Raw genomic sequence first — 21,119 nt, forward strand, 5'->3', positions numbered from 1 at the left:
TAGGGCACAAAGCAGAGGACACAGGCTTAAAAACACCGGTAGCTGGGCCCTGAGCTGAGTGGGCTAAGGTGCTATACCATAAATCTAGACTCGCACCTTGCACACCTTGACACCTGCACCTTGAAACAGGATGAGCACAATTTGTTCATTTTGCCAGAATATTCCAATGACCCAACAAAGGATGAGCATATGTACTGTAGTGTTGTCACTCATCCAACATCCGACCACGGTTCGACCACATCCGATGACATTCTTTTAAAAAGTTATTTTCGCAGACTAGGTAACCCCAGTTGGCATCACACTGGGCACTTAACTACCCCCTGCTATCAGCATCATGTCACCATGATTTCACCACAGTAATATGTGGATTGGCATTACACACTCACTTCATGCGATTCCAATTTACACATCAATAGTCTCAATACATTAAGAACAAAATCTTGAACATTCTAATATTACACATACAGTACACACACATGGCTGAACACAAACAGAGACAGACATTCAGTGCACACACACACACACACACACACACAGAATTACAGACATACACACAACAAACACAGATATACACGCACCCTCTCGGGCACTTGTATGCACGGCCGGACACCTTCCCTAAATATAGTTTACATAAGCATGCCACGCCGTGCAGCACAGCGCAACATAGCATCCCTCCCAGCCGTCGTCCTTCACACACCTAATTATAAACAATTAAATTGGGCATGACATCACCGGCTGCCTCCACCAGGCGACGGGGTGTATCCCAGACGCCAGGCTAAGCGGGATATTTTAATATCGGGCCGAAGGTCCTCATTAGGCGCTAACTGGGTGAGGCCGCTAAACCACACTTATGCCTCTCTACTGAATCAAGCCCCACAACAACAACAAAACAAAGACTGTGTGAAACATTAAGCAGAAGAGAAGCAAAACAGAGGGAAGCTTGAACACTCTGACATTGATGGCTCAAAGGGAAGGGCACTGCACTGTTACACTGCTCGATTGCGGCCCCAGGTTGTTTCCTGATCCTCCCCCAACTCTCTCTCCAACTCACTTCCTGTAACCGTCTCATACGTTCCTGTCAAAAATAAAGGTATAAAAAAACCCTAAAAATATATATAAACTTAGTAGCCATGGAGAAACATTCATGCGTGTCCTTTGGTTTGCGCTGAATGGATGCTTTAACACATCAGCAAAGTAGTTAAAGAGATAAGAGACAGAGGTGTCGAATGGCAGTTGCTCGGATTGTACTTAAGGGGGTTGGTGACCTGGCCCTGGGGGCAAAACGAGACACTGGAAGGTGTTTGCAGTGTGTGTGTGTGTGTGTATGTGTATGTGTGTGTGTGTGTGTGTGTGTGTGTGTGTGTGTGTGTGTGTGTGTGTGTGTGTGTGTGTGTGTGTGTGTGTGTGTGTGTGTGTGTGTGTGTGCGCGCGCACATAGATTTATTGAAATCTTAATGGCTGCTCATAATCCTGTCTGTCTGACCGGTCCAGTCTAACCATTTAGCCGTGGTGCAATAATATTGTTTTAACGTACGACCAGCTCCTGGTCTCCGAGGCATCGTAATTAGGGCCAGGGAAACTGGAGACGGCCGCCCCGCACTCAAAGCCTCCTGTCGGGGAATGTCTGCCTTTTCAAAGCAGCCTAGACTCCACTCCAGACGTAAATCCTTCTGGGTTATGTGTGCAATGCTGCTGGTCACAAAAGACAAGCACCAGAGAGAGAGAGAGAGAGAGAGAGAGAGAGAGAGAGAGAGAGAGAGAGAGAGAGAGAGAGAGAGAGAGAGAGAGAATTAAACAGTGTGTGAGTGGGAGGCGAGTAAGTCTTGAGGTCTAGAGTATGTGTGATATGACACCTTGTGAAAAAGCAGGAGAGTTTGTAAAACACTTCCGCATACCTAAAAAACAACTTAGGTAGTCTGTCTGAATGACCCATCAGCTTATCTATTCAAACTGCTAAGATTTTTTGTGCTCCAAAACACGCAGCTCAGCAGATTTTGTCATTCTATTGAGTTAAGCTTCTTTGGGTAGGCGCCAACACTCAGAATAGATTCAAAATGAGAGAGAGAGAGAGAGAGAGAGAGAGAGAGAGAGAGAGAGAGAGAGAGAGAGAGAGAGAGAGAGAGAGAGAGAGAGAGAGAGAGAGAGAGAGAGAGAGACTGAGAGAGAGGGAGAGAGAACAAAAATGCAGTAAGGGACTGCGACAGAGCAACAGAGCAAGGCCCGATAAATGAACACATGTTAAGTATTTAAGCCTATTAGTGCAAAAAGTACACCAGGGGGAATCCCACTACAGGTGAGAGAAAGTGAAAGATGGGGAGAGGGAGAAGGGGGAAAGGCAGCAAGAGAAAGAAAAACAGCAGAAGAGTGATACAGCCAGAGAGAGAAAGAGAGAGTGGAGAGAGTGGAGAGGGAGAGAAAGAGAGCTTAGCTAACACGACACGAGTGTCTTTTTCTGACGGTAATTCGCGGAGCAGGGGCAGTGTAAGGGAGAGAGGTGGCGAGTGTGTGGTGCATGGGGCAGCTGAGCTGCCTGACTTTTACATTACTACTGGGGGCTGGCACTGAGCCCTCCACTCTGCTCTGGCTACTCTGCCCTGCTCCACACCGCACCGCACCTCACTCTTCCACCAGGACCCCTGCTCCCTTCAACAGCAGGTACTGTTGGCCTGCCTCTTCCTCCCGACACAAACCCGCCTTTGTCCCCCCCTACACCGCTCCCAGTGCCCATTTCCCATCCACAACTCCACCCTCCAATGGCCTACCACCACCACTTCCTCCATTCCGCCCAACCCCCCAACCGCCCCTCCTCCCCCATCCTCCTCCTATTCCCAACCCCACCAATTCCCAAGTGGCCAACACCCCACAACACACACACATACGCACAGCACAGCACACACCCCTATTCACCTTGCTACTGTACTAGCAGGCTATGCTTAGCGGCTGTGCTGCTTAGCACAGTGTCAGGGGGGAATAGAAAACAAAAATAATGAAAATAATGCTGTCTAATTTGTTGATGCTTCTAGAAAATATGCAAGTAGACAGGCCGCTATCTTTTTGGTCTCTAAAGCGGGCTACTTAAAGCACACAGATTCATGACACAGGCAAGTAAAAAGCCCTTTGTCTTGTAAGGTAAAAAAAAAACAACAACAAAGGGATCAAATTTCCATTATGGTAGAACCGATGGTATCATCAGTTCTCATCATGGCAATTGGCTGTGTCTTACTCCATTTACCTCTCTCTCCATCTCTACATTGCCAGACTTCTGGCATGATACGTTAGTGAACAGGCGTATGAAAGGGGGGTTCAGTTAACTTTCATCTCGCAAAGCTGGATGCCAATTTTTTTCCCTTTTTTCTTTGTTACTTAAAACTCATGTACCTTGAACCGCAGTTTCATTAAACAGGCTGCAAGAGCAAAATGTAACAGCAGAAATGTGACCTAGTGTTTTTGCTAAGTTAGCAAATATGGCCAAAGAAGCTAAATGGACTGACAAACCTGATGACAGCCCAATTACCAAGAGTGACCTTGGAGCTCTACTCAATGATCAATAAGAAGTTTTCAAGAGTGATGTGGCTGCTTTAATCAAAGAGTCAACAGAAACTCTCAAATCATTGGTTGGCTAACTTGGACAACAAGTGTCATCGTTTAATGGCCATCTCTACATTTCCAACAATGCCCAGACTCTCAAACAAATCCAAGCAGGACCACATCCCATCACCATATGTTCAAAAACTCAGCCAATGCTTTGTCATTATGTCATAAATAACAACTCGATTGAATTCCTTAGGTTGGAATTCTATGGGGGAAATGAGTTTATTTGTCTTTTTGAACTTGACCAGGACGCATGTTGCCCAAAATGTCATTAGAGGAATGGGAGCCAGGTATTGAGAACTTCACTTTTGTTGTTTCTGTTTTGTACAGAGGAGCCCTGCCACTGCCACAGGGAGACCAATAACTTGCAATCAGCAGAAGCAGCACTGTGGCCTAAGGGACCAAAAACGCCTTTTGAGTACAGTGTGTTAGTGTGAAAATGTACATAGAAGAATACAAAAAGGAACAAAAACAAGAACAAAGGAAAGCTCAAGATCAATTTCAGATTTTGTCTTTTAGCAAAGTAAAGGTGTCCAACAGTTGCTCATGTCTGAAATATTTTCTCTCTGGTCCATTTGCTCAGAATCTTTTTTTGGAAAGTTTAAGAAAAGCCTAGAGAAAAATAGAGATGAGGAGCGCAGTGAGTGTGTGAGTGAGAGAGCCCATCCCAGGGTCTCGGAGTTGGGGGAGTGGGGGGTGGCGGGTGGATGGGTGGGGGGTGGGGGGGTCGTCAGTGTTTCTCAGGGAGCAGGGAATTCTGGGTGCTATTCTGGGAGCCACTCGAGTTGTGTTCTATCTAAGAGATAAGCTCGCCTCTCTCTCTCGCCGGGATGCAGGAAGTACGCAGGAATTTGCTGCCAGATATCTCTCTGTGTTTTTCAAACAGCTTTGGGGCACTCCCCCCCTTCGCTCTGCCTGTCTCACTTCGTTCCTAACTCTCCCCTCTCTCTCGCTCTCTGTCAGTCTCTCTCCCTCTATCGCTTACTCTCCCTTTCCCTCTTTGTCTCTCTCTCTTTGCTGCTCTCTCTCGCTCTCTCTCTCTCTCCTCATGGAGCTTTTCCTGTCTCCTCTATTCCACTGGTGCATCCTCTTCCTGAGGTGGAGTCTCCTTTTCCAGAAAACACACGCACACATACACACACGCGCACACACACACAACTTCTGAAATCTCTCGCGCCAACTCTGTTTTTTCTCCCACGCATAAATTGTGCACACACACTGTATTCAGAAACACATACCATCTCATACAATCTACAGCTCTCTCATACAATCTACAGCTCTCTCATACAATCTACAGCTCTCGCATACATGTCTGTCTGTCTGTCTGTCTGTCTGTCTGTCTGTCTGTCTGTCTGTCTGTCTGTCTGTCTGTCTGTCTGTCTGTCTGTCTGTCTGTCTGTCTGTCTGTCTGTCTGTCTGTCTGTCTGTCTGTCTGTCTGTCTGTCTGTCTGTCTGTCTGTCTGTCTGTCTGTCTCTCTGTCTCTCTGTCTCTCTGTCTGTCTCTCTGTCTCTCTCTCTCTCTCTCTCTCCCTCTCTCTCTCTCTCTCCCTCTCTCTCTCTCTCTCTCTCTCTCTCTCTCTCTCTCTCTCTCTCTCTCTCTCTCTCTCTCTCTCTCTCTCTCAGCACACAAGGGAAAACACAAAACAAAACAAGAGGGGAAAAAAAAACCTTGCAGCCTATTGGTGTCTCACAATGGCTTGAGAGTGCAGAGCTTCAGTGGGGTGGCCGGGCTATTTTAGGGACTTCTAGACTGACACAAAACAACATCTTACTGCCGCTGTTGCTGCCGCTACTGTTAAAAGTGGTTCTGCTATTCTCACTGTTCACTGCTATTCTCACGGTTGTTACTAACGTTGTTATGACTGTTTGTGCTACTGGTGTAACTGCTGTAGCCCTTACAAATGTTACAATAATGACTGCCGCAGTCATTTGCTTTGTTAGTGCAATGACATTTACTGTTACCATCACTGCTGATAAATTTCTCATCATTAATACATGACAGCGGTTTTCGTACTATTGCTGCAATGGTTTCATATCATGCAGCTATTACTGCTACCGTTATGCTGCGATCACACATGTGTCCGTGTGCAGTGTGACGCTGCATTCCCATTCACTTTCCACTGGATGAGGTCACGAGCTGCTGCACCACACTGTGGCCTCGCTTGCATTGTGTTGAATGCAGTACCTCCATTGAAAAGTTAAAAAAATGTTTCAATCTTGACAGAGCGAGCATGCTGCTGTGGCTGCTGTTGCAAGAGCCATTCCTGCACACAGACCACACTCTGGCCGGCTCTCAGGAGGACACAGGCACTATTGCTCCTATTATACCAGAGATTCTTTAAGTATATAGAGATATGCCAATGTAATAGGCTGCTATGGGCACCTAACATGATCAGGTTGCGGTCTGCCTAAAGGGGCGTGTCATAATACTCCTAGCATTGAATAGAACAGTCTTTAGGTCTGCCTAGGTCTGCCTAAAGGGGGATTTCCCCCCCTCCCCCTTGCAATAATAGAACCCGGAAACAATGGGCCAATGGAACCTCTCTCTCTCTACTCTCTCTGATTATACTGTTACTGCACTGTTACAGCTGTTGCTGTTGTTACTACTGTTACTGTACAGTTTGAACTGTTGCTGAGACTTTTAGGTGCTGTTTCCACGTAGCAGGATATTTTTTTAGCAGGGTATTTTTTTCTCCTGTTGAGGTGTAAATGCCACATGTGGATAAAAATAAATCCTCCATTGTAATAAATGCGTTTCAGCCCCCTAAACAGGATATTTGTTTCTCCTGCTTTTTATACCTGGATTTTAAATATCTGCTACGTGGAAAAGGAAGGCCAAAACCAATGCAAATCCAATGCAACCAGGAGAAAAAAATATCCACATATAAAAATATCAAGCTACGTGGAAACAGCACCTTAGTGCTATTCCTGCGTGCACACAGGCCATTCTGGTTCTCAGTGGTTACTGATTACTGCTGTAATAGTTACTGTTCACCGCTCTCAGTAACTGCTGCTGTGAATGTACCGACATGGCTGTTGCTGTGGCTCTCACTACTGTTACTGCAGGGGCCATATTCCTTCCTGCACACAGGCCCCTCTCGGGCTCTCAGGAGGCTACATGGGCCCTGGGTGATGTTTGGTTTACAGCTCCACTCAACTGTATACCTCAAAATTACATAATCAAATTACCCCCGGCTGAAACAGAGGCAGACATTCACCATGGTTTAAATCGTATTGTGATTCTTTTTTTTCCCTCCAACCGACTCTCATTTCATGAATATCATCATCTATGTACACACACACACGCACACGCACATGCATGCATGCACACACACGCACAAAAATAAGGCAGACAGTCTGCGCTTTGCTGTGCTGGTCAGACTTAAGTGTCTCAGGACGTGCGTGGTCAAGCATTTTCAAGCCCCTAAATTACACAACAGAAGTGGCAGTGGCACAAACGTAAACACTCGACACATTTAGCACAGACAGGACTGCCGCTGCTACTGCCGCTGCCGCTTACTACATAATCTCCTCGGGATCTTTTGGGCTGAGCGGAAAAGCACAGTCATGTCTGTGACTTGATTTTTATAACTTCATTTGGACATGGATCTATAAATGACATGTGGCTAACACGGCACATGGAGAAATGTTGTAAACACACGGGTGGGTCGGGTGCTTTGCGGATGCTTTTCAGCCAAACGGGCAAAATGGAAAAAAGACATATCGGACCAAAAGTTCAAAATCTTTCAAATTTAAAAAGGGAAAGAAATCAGACTCCACAGTAATCCTACAGCATAGTATGTCCTGGGGTGAGAAAATCATGTGAACAAGGAGGAAAGGAAGGGGGGTTAAAAACAAGAGAGAACGAGAACGTGTGAAAAAGAGCAAGGTGTGTGTTTTAGAGCGTGTGCGTGTGCGTGTGTGTGTGTGTGTGTGTGTGTGTGTGTGTGTGTGTGTGTGTGTGTGTGTGTGTGTGTGTGTGTGTGTGTGTGTGTGAGCGCGCGCGCGCGCGCGCGCGCGTCTGTGTTTATGTATGGAAGGGTGTGTATGTGTGTGTCGGGAAAGAGGAAAGGGTGTTTTCTGGAGGGAGGGAGGGGTCTCACTACTGTACTCTTGCAGTCTCCCCATTCCCATTGAATATGTGTGTGTGTGTGAGTGTGCGTGTGTGTGTGTGTGTGTGTGTACTCACTCCTGCAGTGTCTCCACTCCCATCTCCTTGTAGTGCAGCTCCTGCTTCACCTGGGCCAGCTCCTGCTTAAGCCGCGACAGCTGAGAAACACAAGGGAAGGACACACAAGGAATCAGGCAGTCCGTCTTACATGAACATGCGCATGCACGCACACGCACACGCACACGCACACGCAAGTTGGTAGGCATCATGGAGTCTGCTTTAGGCACACATACACACGCGCTAGGGGTGTAACGATATGGAACCGAACCGACGTATCGTACCGAAAAGACCTGTACCGAATCGAACAGTGCTGTACCGAGTACCGAAAGGTTGAGTAAAAGGCTACTCTGCATGTAGAAGCAGCATAATGTAAAAATATGAACAGAGTCTCGTGCAGAACCCTGAGAGATAATGCAAGAAAAAACAGGTGTAGAGGCTTGGTCTTTGTGAAACCTTGAGGAGAAAGTACTATTTCTTATACTGATGAAATCTCAAACCCAAAGTAGCAGGTTGAATGTATTTTTTTTTTTTCGTTTGTATTTTGACAATATTTTGGTGAAATTTACAACGTGCTGAGGAAGAAAATGATTTCTATTTTGTTCCCATATACTGTACCGAAAATTTACCGAACCGTGACCCTAAAACCGAGGTACGTACCGAACCGTGATTTTTGTGTACCGTTACACCCCTAACACGCGCACATATACATGTAGGCACATACGGTAAGCACATACACTACACTACTAGCGGTCAACAGCCTGTTTTCTTAATGTATGGTTCAACATGAGCAGGCATCCTCTTTGGCATGCATGAGGGTTAGTGGCAGATTCTGGAGAGCATATCGCTCAAGGAGTAAATCAGTGTAGCAGAAATGCAACTGGCTATCATTAATGCCAAAGGTGTCTACACTTTGATTAGTCCAAAGTTTATAATACATATTGGTCAATTCTGTACACAGTGCATAAAATAAATTCCATGTATTCAAAGCTGTCTAAAGATCATTCCAAAGTTACTTTTTCCAATATCAAGTTTCTTTGACTGGCAGTGTATGTGCCCCACCTGTGAACACCCAACAAATGCAGACCCACACTACACATATACCCACTAAGAACCATATGAGAGCTAAGACATATAATAATATAATATATAATATATAATATATATATATAATATCCATATTCTAATCTAATCTTCAAACACAGAGTCGGGCTTCCTGGTGGAATATGTTGGGCTACAGACACAAGGCTGATCCATAGGTCCCACCCATCCATACTCCTACACGCTACATACACATACAGACATGCACGCACGTGCACACTCTCGGACACACTCACACAAAGTCATGCAACACTAGGGGTGTAAATCACAGCGTCCATGATGATACGATTCAATATCCATCTTTTATTATTTGATGCGACCCGATTCGATTATTTTCGATACGTAAGAATGCCCCACGATACGATATGATACGATTCCATTTTTTTCCCAATTACTTTTCCACTTCTATTAAAGATATCCAATGCAACTTTGACATAAACACACCGATGTAAACAACTTTATGGCGGCCTCTAGTGGTTCTGCCGAAAATGTGCATTGAACTAAATTAGACAGACATTGGCTTCGAGATTATGTGCGAATTAAATTTCTTCGTCTTCTGTAATTAGCCAGATTCCCTTCCTTGCATTCAGCTCTCTCCACTTCTAGGGGGCTTTATCAAAGATTCTCCCCCTTGCTTATGAATTCGCTGCTTCGTCTATTCACTTCACACAACTGCAATCACGTTTGCACTTCCTTCAGATGGATACTACCGGTATTATTTGTTCCCGGCAGATATCCCCGTCTTTATTTCACATTTCCAGTAACTATATAGTACCTGTACATTGGGAGAACGAGGAGACAAAAGGCTATTGCTTATTTTGTTGTAATAATAAAGATTTGATTTCCAAGTCGAGGTGACAAGACGTGTTTTTATTTTGTGTGGTGTTGAAAGTGAAAGTGGACACCCATAGTCGGCGAGAGATCACGTTTTGTTTCCTCTTGATCGGCAACAACATTTTTAGCCTCGCTCGACTGATTGTGTCCTTTGACATCAAGTAAAATGTGCGCCATCAGATTTCAACTCGTATACATTTGTGTAGCTTTGTAAACTAAAACGAGGTGGCGTGGACTTTGAGAATGCTAATGCATATATCCCAGTGCAGTGAATGAGTGATAAAATCCACATAGGCCTATTTGCTCTTTTGGCGTTCGGCTCTCTCCGTTTTGAAGCCCTTTTCCAATGTTCACATAAGCGAATTATTTGCCTGTCCAAACCTTTCATCTCAATTAGCTCGTGATTTATTTGCAGTCCCATTCGTTGTTTTCGCTGCATGCCAGCGTGATATTTTACAATCGGCTAGCCAGTAGCCAGCTTTCAGCGAGCTGCTGCTGCTTAGATTTTACAATTAGTTAGCAAACGAAGGGGATGAATGGGTCTCTCATTCGTTCCACTCATACAACATAGAAATCTAGACGCCCCTAGCGGCCACAAGTTCCACAACAACAAAGGGCGCGGCGCCTCCAGGCAAAACTGCAAGTGCTGTTTCGGAGCAGAACCACCAGATGGTGATGGAAATATTCCCATTTTCGCCATAACTGGTCAGTCAAGAAAAACCCTGAGTTCCAAGCCATTTCACGACTATGAAAAAGTTGCATAGTGTTTCTATTAAGTTATTGGGCAGGGGCCAGCGATTAGTTAAAGAATAGTTAAAGTTAAAGAATGCCCCACGATACGATGCGATTCAATCATCAGAATATATCGCCATATATCGATACATTTCGATATTATTTCCACCCCTACGCAAGACCATAATGCAGTGCAGCATACATAGTAATGCACATGTAGTACACACACACACACCGTGCCGTGTACTGTGCAGCACATACAATGGGCTTCCCTCAGCACCACGCCGCACAAATGCTGACTCATCAGGCCAGAGGGGCCCACTGTCACACACACACACGCACAAACACGCTAGCACAATCGCACACATTGGAAGAGGTTAGTCACACACACACGCACGCACGCAGGCACGCAGGCACGCACGCACGCACGCACGCACGCACGCACGCACACACACACACACACACACACACACACACACACACACACACGCACGCACACACACACACACACACACACACACACACACACACACACACACACACACACACACAATCAGAGTGGGAAGAGGCGGCTTTCACTCGCTCTCACACATACTCATGAGAGTCATGATACGTGTGCATGTGTACACTAACGGGAACCATTTGCGCCTTCTCTGTATTAACATGCTCACACACACGCACACACACATATATATATGCACAGACACACACCCCAAAAACTGTGCCCTTACACGTCATCTTCCCGGAAAAATAACATTGCTTATGACCCATGACTGCTCCAGCACCTCTTGCCCTGACCTTCGCGCTCGCTCGCTCGCTCACCCTCTCGGACACACATACGCACGCACACACGCACCTACTAGCACAGATGCACATTGCCAAAAACGCATAGTAACAGGTCAACATTTTAGATTCATAGACGAGGAATGAAGTACCGGTACCCCAACATACTCTAAGCATCTAATGTTAACTAGCAAACGTGTGTGTGTGTGTGTGTGTGTGTGTGTGTGTGTGTGTGTGTGTGTGTGTGTGTGTTTAGAGAGGCCGACTGGAGGCCAGGGTTATGTCCATAATAGTTGTGGCTAATGACCTGGCAGGGCCGCCTGCGCCACCTTGTAAAAGCCCCCAGAGACGCCCTGTGGCTCTCACTCACTCACTCACTCACTGACTCACTCCTGCTCACGCAGCACTGCAGACAGCCCTGAGGGTGTGTGTGTGTGTGTGTGTGTGTGTGTGTGTGTGTGTGTGTGTGTGTGTGTGTGTGTGTGTGTGTGTGTGTGTGTGTGTCGGTGTGTATGTGTGTGTGTGTAGGTCTGCGTGTGTGTGTAGGTCTGCGTGTGTGTGTANGTCTGCGTGTGTGTGTGTGTGTGTGTGTGTGTGTGTGTGTGTGTGTGTGTAGGTCTGTGTGTGTGTGTGTGTGTGTGTGTGTGTGTGTGTGTGTGTGTGTGTGTGTGTGTGTGTGTGTGTGCAGGTGTGTGCGTGTGCGTCTGTGTACACTGAGGGGGGATTGTCAATACTGTATGAGTTGAAGGTGCTTGTTCAGCCTGTGAAATACTGGACTAGTTGGGACATGTGTGTCACAGCATATGGCATGGTTTTCATCCTACTATTGTTGTTGTGTGCGACCACCTCAATTCATCAATGTTTTACATCCAGTAGGGTGCATCAAACGCCCCCTATGAAAAAATATTGCCTTGACCCTATAGTAAAAATGTTCTACACCCAGTAAAAACACACTGTGTAAAATATTTAGTTATTTGGATGAAGTCTACCGGGGCCACCAGCCCCATGAAAATAGAAAATAATGATGATAGTCAAAATCTTGGAATAGAAATGGACATTTCGGTGCATCAAGCTACCCAATAAAAACATGTTGCCTTCACCTTGTCAATAACTGACAATCCCCCCTCAGTGTGTACAGACACACACACACACACACACAGACACAGACACAGACACAGACACACAGACACACAGACACACAGACACACAGACACACAGACACACACACACACACACACACACACACACACACACACACACACACCTGTGTTTTTACTGGGTGTAGAACATTTTTACTATAGGGGCAAGGCAATATTTTTTCATGGGGGGCGTTTGATGCACCCTAACATCCAGCCATGTTTCATAGTTGCTGCCAAGGGCCAGTTCAAATAAGTGTGGAGAGTATGGCTCCACTGCCTTCAGGCTTTAAGGGCTGGACCCCTCGCTCTTACTCAGAGGAAAGGGGCTCCGGGTGGGGACAGGAATAGTGTCAGGATGGGGTGGAAGGGAGGTGGGTGGAGGGGTGTCTGCATGGGTGTGCGCAGACAGCACACGCATGTGTGTGTGTGTGTGTGTGTGTGTGTGTGTGTGTGTGTGTGTGTGTGTGTGTGTGTGTGTGTGTGTGTGTGTGTGTGTGTGTGTGTGTGTGTGCTTGACACTGGCACCTGGCTGCCAACCGGCCAAATGCTGGTAAAACTTGGCCGTGGCTGGTAACTATTTCAGTGTCACAAGCCAATTTGGCAGGTAGCTTATTTAATGGTATGAAATATCAGAATATGTATTGTATGTGTATTGAAGTTCAAGAAAAAGCTCAGTTACTCAGTTTCTATTTGTTTTTTTTGTTTTTTATTTCCATGTAGAAACTCTTCCACTCATCTTCTTGCTCTAAGCACCTCATCTTCTGAGGTTAGATATACCGTACTGCGTCATGATGGGGGGGGGGGGGGTCAAATTTGTGGCTAGTAGAATAGCTGGATTGCTAGTGACTCGGGAAAACCACTAGCCACAGTGGCCTGCAAGCGAAAAAATGAATGTCAAGCCCTGGTGTGCATGTGCGTGAGTAGAGGCAGGTAGGTGTGTGTGTGTACAGGTTTTTGTGTGTGTGTGTATAGGTCTGTCTGTGTGTTCAGAGGTGAGTAGATGTGTCCATGTGTGTGGGTACATCCGTGCATGCGTGTAATTCCATCAAAAAGAGCTAACACCCAAGACATTGTTGTGCGGTGATGATGATGACTTACCCGCTCCCTCCTACAGGCCACTTCCGCTTTGATTTGGTCAGGGTCGTATTTTGCATTTGAAGAGGAACCCGAATGTGCTGCATATCAGAGACAGAACAAGAGAGAGAGAGAGAAAATAAAAGGAGAGAATGAACGAGAAAGTGTGTGTGTGTGTGTAGAAGTGAGTGAGAGGGGGGGAGAGACAGAGAGAGAAATGAAAGAAGAATGAATGAAAGACAGGCGGGGGGGGGGTCAGTCAAGCGCTGTAACACAACTCCACCACTCTGACAGACAGAACCACAACACAAGGTGAGGTGAGAGATAGTGTGTCCTTTGATAGAGGCCCTTTTGTCTGTCTGATGCTTCGCTCCATTCTTCCCTTGCGCTAGTTCTCACTCTCACCATCTGTGTGTGTGTGTGTGTGTGTGTGTGTGTGTGTGTGTGTGTGTGTGTGTGTGTGTGTGTGTGTGTGTGTGTGTGTGTGTGTGTGTGTGTGTGTGTGTGTGTGTGTGTGTGTGTGTGTGTGTGTGTGTGTGTGTAAAGGGGTGCTTTGGGGTGGGGTTCCTTTCTGAGAGAGAGAGAGAGAGAGAGAGAGAGAGAGAGAGAGAGAGAGAGAGAGAGAGAGAGAGAGAGAGAGAGAGAGAGAGAGAGAGAGAGAGAGAGAGAGCGAGCAGGAAGAGTTGAGTGTGGAGAGAAAAAAGGGAGGAAGGAGCCAGGAAGGGGAAGGTAAAAGGGGGAAAGGAGGGGAGGGCGTAAGGGGAGAGCAGCAGCAGCAGCAGCAGCAGCACTACTCAGGAACAGGAAGAGGGAGGACAAAGACCCAGAGAGAGAGAGAGAGAGGGAGAAAGAGTGAGAGAGAGAGAGAGAGAGAGAGAGGGAGAGACGGCGAGACGGAGAGTGAGAGAGAGAGAGAGAGAGAGAGAGAGAGAGAGAGACGGCGAGACGGAGAGTGAGAGAGAGAGAGAGAGAGAGAGAGAGAGAGAGAGAGAGAGAGAGAGAGAGAGAGAGAGAGGAAGAGGGAGCAAGAGGGAGCAAGAAAGAGATGGACAGAGCAAGAAGGAGCAAGAGTGAGAGTGAGAGACCAAGACAGCGAGAGAGACAGAGAGAGAGACAGCGAGAGATGGGCAATGAAGGTAGAGGGAAAAGAGTCGAAAGAGAAGGAGAGACTGTTGGAGAGAAATAAAGAGGGAAGAAAAATGAGAGCAAGGGGGAGCTACACAGACATACCGTGCCAAAAAAGGGAGGAAAGAGAGCATTACAGAGAGAGAAAAAAGGAAAGTGATAAGGAAACAGATGGATGAAGGTGATGAGCGGTGGGGGAACAGGGGAAGACTTTTAACCAGCCAGCCAATGACATGACATCCACACACATGCATCAAGTCAGTGGGTGCAAGTCAAACCACTTTCTACCTTCCTATCCTACTAGCCCTTTTACATTACATTACATTTTCCAAAGCGACTTACAGGTATTATTTTTTTCAGGGTATTGGTTACAGTCCCTCGAGCAATGTAGGGTTAGGTACCTTGCTCAACAGCACTTCAACCATGGATGAGGGTGTAGGGAGAGATCAGGTGGGACTTGAAACTACAAGCCCAAGATTGAAAGAATGAGTCTCTAACCACTAGGCCACAGCTGCTCTAGGCCTCCCCTTCTCTTGCCTCTGTTGCTCTACCACAGGGCTATTCAAATGGCGGCCCTGGGGCCAGACGTGGCCCTTGAACAAAAAGGCTCTGGCCCCCCACAAGCCCCTTGAAATACAGAATTGTTTTTCCGGAATTTAGAAATAAAAGTACGGGTTCCGTATAGACTTGAAACGGGACACGGGACGCTAAAATATGGGAAATTACATCTAAGAAATGCAAACCTTCCGGGGGAGGACCCCCAGACCCCCCACCTCAATGAAGTGTCTCATATTTTTCTCATTGACAGTGGGCAAACATAATACATATGTAAATTTCGGCCCCACTACTGGGAGAAATGTGAAAAACTGGCCCTCGTTGACATTTAATTGAATACCCCTGCTATACCAGAAAACATTACGCTCTCCCCTCCGATCAACCAACTGAGACCCACTTTCCTGACTGCAAATGGGATATTCCAACCCTTTAAAATATGTTTCTTGCAAGTATTGAATAAAAAAGTAAATCGGCAATGGCCTCAAGCCCTGTGCCAGAAGTCCAAAGATCACAGGAAAGGATGGGAGGAGGTAGTCTGACGTGCACCCAGTGTGCTTGGCCTTCGGCTTTGCTGGAGGAAGCCCCCCTGAGTCCAGATTCCCAGGGAGGGTTGAGATGTCGCTGTGCTGCACTGCGCTGAGCTGCTGGTGTTTTCATGTGAAACTGTGCCATGCTTTATTTATAGAGCACAGGCAGCCAGGCCAGGCACACACACACACACACACACACACACACACACACACACACACACACACACACACACACACACACACACACACACACACACACACACACACACACACACACACACACACACACACACACACACACACACACACACACACACACACACACACACACACACACACACACAGACACACACACAGACACACACACAGACACACAGCCTGTGATTAAACGTTCTTCGCAAGTTAGCGGATGTTGTCTGTGCTTATTCAAAGTGTATGCGCATGTTTGTATGTTTATGTGAGTGTGCATGCATTTGTCCTGGTGTGTCTGTGCGTGCGTGCGTGCGTGCGTGCGTGCGTGCGTGCGTGCGTGCGTGGTTAAGTTTGTCTGTGTGTGCAAGCGCTGCTTATATTTACATGGCTGTTTGTATACAGCAGCAGGGCAGCAGGATTTCCCCTTACACGAGGAGACAACAGCGGCATTTAGTCAGAGCAGAGGACTCCTCCTGACATGTAATAACAGGATCCCACTTACCATCAGCGCAGCATGTGATCATGTAAATAAATACCACTTTTTGTACATGTACCGGTATACTGTGTGTGTGTGTGTGTGTGTGTATGTGCGTGTGTGTGCGTGTGCGTGTGCGTGTGTGTGCGTGTGCGTGTGCGTGCGTGCGTGTGTGTGCGTGCGTCTGTGTGCGTGCGTGTGCGTGTGTGTGCGTGCGTGTGTGTGCGTGCGTGTGTGTGCGTGTGTGTGTGCGCACATATGCGTGCGCGTGCGTGTGTCTATGTGTGTGCGTATGTGTGTGTGTGCGTGCGTCTGTGTGCGTGCGTCTGCGTGCGTGCGTGTGTGTGCGTGCGTGTGTGTTTGTGCGTCTGCGTGCGTCTGCGTGCGTCTGCGTGCGTCTGCGTGCGTCTGCGTGCGTCTGCGTGCGTCTGTGTGTGCGTGCGTGTCTGTGTGTGCGTGCGTGTCTGTGTGTGCGTGCGTGTCTGTGTGTGCGTGCGTGTCTGTGTGTGCGTGCGTGTCTGTGTGTGCGTGCGTGTCTGTGTGTGCGTGCGTGTCTGTGTGTGCGTGTCTGTGTGTGCGTGTCTGTGTGTGCGTGTCTGTGTGTGCGTGTCTGTGTGTGCGTGTCTGTGTGTGCGTGTCTGTGTGTGCGTGTCTGTGTGAGATTTCTGTGTGGGCCGCTGGTTGGTTATGTTGAAAATTAGCACCAATGAGTGACCCAAAGTCCTTTAACACTCCTGCTCAAGAGTACACGAGTGAGTAGGACTACTATACCAGAGATTCTTTAAGTATATAGAGATATGCCAATGTAATAGGTTGCTATGGGCACCTAACATGACCAGGTTCCGGTCTGCCAAAAGAGGCGTGTCATAATACTCCTAGAATAGAACAGTTCTTAGGTCCTTAGGTCCTTAGGTCCTAGGTCCTAGGTCAATGCAATAAAAGAACCCGGAAACAATAGGCCAATGGAACCTCTCTCTCTCTACTCTCTCTGACTATACTATAATGTTGTGTTTTCCATAGCACGCTCCCATTGGTAGGCTTACTAGCCATGCTTGAGCCTGCTGGGACATGCATATGTAAATGTAGATATGTGCTTGTTGCTAGATGTTTGTGGACAAATACTATACCATACTGCACCTTCTGTGTCAGTGTGCATGTGTTTGGTATTTGTGTTGGTCTTCTGAGAGCGCCTTTAACCCATTAGCTTCTAATACAGTTCCACCCCTCCTCCTTGACTTTCACGTCACATGACTGCAGTAACTTAAGTTACTAGATATCTAAACTACACCTTAGTTTGTAATACCTCTTACTCTGACCCTTTTTCTAAAAGCCTACTCAAATTGTAGCCTGTCCTGTAACCTGGTTGGAAAAAAAACGCTAGCAGCCTAGGCCATTACTTGAGGAAATACAGTAATAAACAATAGCGTTATATTCTGTAAAATCATCTGAAGTCTTGCAGTTGGTGAGTGATTATGTGCTGGCGGACCAGCAAAATGTATACTGTTCATTATCAGGGTTAAGTGAACATAATGCGTGGCTGTGCTACATAGGTTTAAAATATTTTCAAGATATATGACTATAATGTAATGTCTCAAACTTGGTGAGTGAGCGCATGTCGTCCTGCGCTAGCTGGTCCAGCAACATCATCTCCCCATCATCCTATCCTGTTCATTATGTGGGGTTAAGTGAATATAAAGTGTGTATGTGGTATATCAGGGTTTCCCAAACTGGGGTGCGTGCACCCCTGGGGGTGCGCAGCCTGCCACAAGGGGGTGCGCGAGCTGAATAGAGCAATGTCTGAGATGTGTGTTTTTATACAGAATTAATGAACATTACACAGTTTTTAATTGTATGGTGCATTGTTTGCTGGAAGGGTCCGTCTGAAGTGTAGTTTAATTCCAAGACTATTGGAAAAGAGGATTCCCCAAATATGTGTAATATGTACAAGGGGGTGCGCAGGGAAAAAAGTTTGGAAACCGCTGTGCTATATAATCATAATGTAATGGAATGTAAAAGTCTTATAGCTTACAGCTGGTGAGGGAGCGCGTGTCGTCCTGCGCGAGCTGGTGCAGCAACATCATCTCCTGCTGGGCCAGCTCCAGCCGCTGCTGCTTGACCAGGTACATCTCCTTCTTGGCGCTCAGCGCCTCCTGCGCCACCACCAGGTACTCCTTCAGCATGCGCTCCTGCTCCCCCCGCCATTGCGTACGCGGGTTCTCGATCTGGGTGGTCTCTGTGTGGAAGGCAGGGAGGGAGGGGGAGGTGGGGGAAGAGGCACACAGGTCACAGGAAGAAAGGTATAGGCTGTAAAGATTCTCAATCATACACGTTTGGTTTTCTAAAGGGACGACTTCTTGAGCTTGATCTTTGCACACAGACGTGTGACTCCATTGTCAGGTAGTTTTGTTTACCTTTATCCATCTACATAATGACAATATTTCTTTGAAACCATAAGAGCTATGCTTAACTGCAGTCACTCGTACTCCATTATAATGGCAGCGTCATGACGTTTGCTGATATGATCCATCCGCTGAGACCTGATGAGAACCCTTTAGTCCACCTTCTCTGAACATTTCCTCCTCAGAATACACTAGAGCCGGGGTTCCCAATAGATCATTATAAAGCGGTATGGGAATATTGTTAACTGATATTTGGTTTATTTTTAGTATACATTAGCTATTCAATTTATTTAAATATTTATTTTGTTTCTATGCTTTTCCTGACAACCTGCCGCGGCCCCCCTAGCACCCTCTCGTGGCCCCCCAGGGGGCCCGGCCCCCACTTTGAAAACCACTGCACTAGACTGTCATCATGCAAAGGTGTATTTATTTCACGCAAGTGCATACCGGGTTGAGGTGCGACGCCTTTGCAAGTAAAGTCGTGGTGCTCAATGTCGTGGGAAAGCAGTTTTGTTCCGGGACTAGGTTTGCACAGCTTTTCCTATGGTGTCTGCAAATTTCTGTTGCAGCGGTGAATTTCTGTTGCTATAATGCTGTGCCGTGGCCAAAAGCATACTGACCTTAACCTGTCAGTAAAGCAACGTTTCTGCTGCATTACTTTTGACAAGAACAGCAACACAGCCAAGGAAAATTGTGAAAAATGACCAAAACCATGCCTAAACTTAACCTGTCACAGGCGTTGTGGAGCACAAATTAACATGCAAAGTTGTGATGCACAAATGCGATAGACGGTTCAAGTCGGCGTGTAATCGTATCGCTCTGGCATGATGATATGTTGCATACACACAGTATACAAAGGAAGTCTGCTCATCTTGTCTAGACGTCACTGAGGTAAACTTCATTCTCGGTCAGATACTGACTCATCTTTAGTCGTAGGGATGGCACAAACCGCACCGAAAACCGAAACCGTACAATTCACACACGTACCGAACCGAACCGTGCAATCCATCGCAAACCGCAATTCATGTACTGCCCAGAAAAATATTTAAAACAGAGATTCTTGGAGTATCTTATCCAGTCTCTCTGATTAAAACATTAGCGTATAAGACCAAATCAGAGGATGACACAATTAAAATCACACCATATTCACATTATAAGCCTATACAAACCATATGTAGGATATTTAGTGATAAGTTCGATTCTATTAGCCAGTGCATCATTTATCATGAACTAAAAAAAAAGAACCGTAGAGAACCGAAAACCGTGACCTTGACACCGCGATATGAACCGAACCGTGAATTTTGTGAACCGTACCACCCCTATTTAGTCGTGTACATTTATAAGTTCTCTCTGAATAAGCTACGAAGCCATTTCCTTGTGTAAGAAAGTTGTGTAAAAGTCCTCCCATGACTATGTATATCGGGCGTTTTGCCTTTATTAGGATGGGACAGGAAAGCAGTGGGAGAGAAAAAGGGGGAAGGATTGGGATTTGACCCAAGCCAGATTTGAACTCTAGTCCCCATGGGCAATGTTGCACGTATATATGATATGGACAAAGTAATCTGAAAGGGCCCCCTGCAATACAATGTAATGGCGGCACAATTCTGGACCCCCTATCTCCTTGGGCCCGGGACAACATATCCCTTTGTCCCCCACTGTTGGCGGGCCTGGCTACAACACCCCATCAAAAGCTGTCTTTCTTATGTACCATAAGCAAGACGAGATGATTTTAACTCATCTCATCTAAGTCTGGTCTTAACGTGAGGAAAACTCATCTTTTACTACGAGCATTGCTCAGCATCCAATACCAATATTATTCTAACATCTCTTCCCTTATTCCCAGGCACTTTGTGGAAATCCTGCAGGCATAAGCAGCAACGCGGTTCCGGATTACGCATTGGAAACAAGTTCCGACATGACAGACGACCGTTCCCACACCACTCCTGCAGCGGGACGGGACCCGGCCTAGTCCTGTGCTCACCCAAAGTGGGCCGGCCCGGTACTGTGTAAAAAAATTAGATACCCGTCCAGCTGCGCTACCGAGCCGAATGCACTACAGTGGTGCCCCCTACAGCTTAGGGCTTGGGCTGGGGCTACGGTATGTTGTTAACAACCTAGAGGTAGCTCATCTGAACGAAGGAGCCCATCTTGACAGATCAGCGGAGAGGGACGGAGGAGAGGATGGCAGTGTGTCTGACCGCCATGCGATGACCGCAGTTTCCACTGTCCCATGACATCACGCCTGAGTGACCCCGAGAACAGGATGGCCGGGCGGCTGCAGTTCCACAGAAGAGATGCCCTCTCCACTTCCCACGGATGTTTTTCCCCCTTAAGCCGCAGAGTGACCTGAACACTGTCATATGCATGCAGTACATACCACCCCTACTAGCCCAGGGGTTGGGAACATAGGCACACACACTC

The 21,119-nt window shown here is 46.8% G+C and overlaps 1 protein-coding gene across 5 annotated transcripts in view; it reads right to left on the minus strand.

Moving 5' to 3' along the window:
* The window catches only part of wwc3 (WWC family member 3), an 81,113-nt gene that overhangs the window by 23,346 nt on the left and 36,648 nt on the right, over positions 1-21,119 (minus strand). For all 5 annotated transcript variants that reach the window (XM_063200933.1, XM_063200932.1, XM_063200931.1 and 2 more), the window contains exons 3-5: positions 18,329-18,532; positions 13,447-13,523; positions 7,781-7,860 (exon numbers count right to left, since the gene is read on the minus strand). In XM_063200933.1, the coding sequence (XP_063057003.1) occupies positions 7,781-7,860; positions 13,447-13,523; positions 18,329-18,532 (361 nt within the window). The remainder of the gene's footprint in view (positions 1-7,780; positions 7,861-13,446; positions 13,524-18,328; positions 18,533-21,119) is intronic.

The sequence above is a fragment of the Engraulis encrasicolus genome, chromosome 6 (genome assembly GCF_034702125.1).
Source record: "Engraulis encrasicolus isolate BLACKSEA-1 chromosome 6, IST_EnEncr_1.0, whole genome shotgun sequence".
In the NCBI taxonomy this organism is placed as follows: Eukaryota; Metazoa; Chordata; class Actinopteri; order Clupeiformes; family Engraulidae; genus Engraulis; species Engraulis encrasicolus.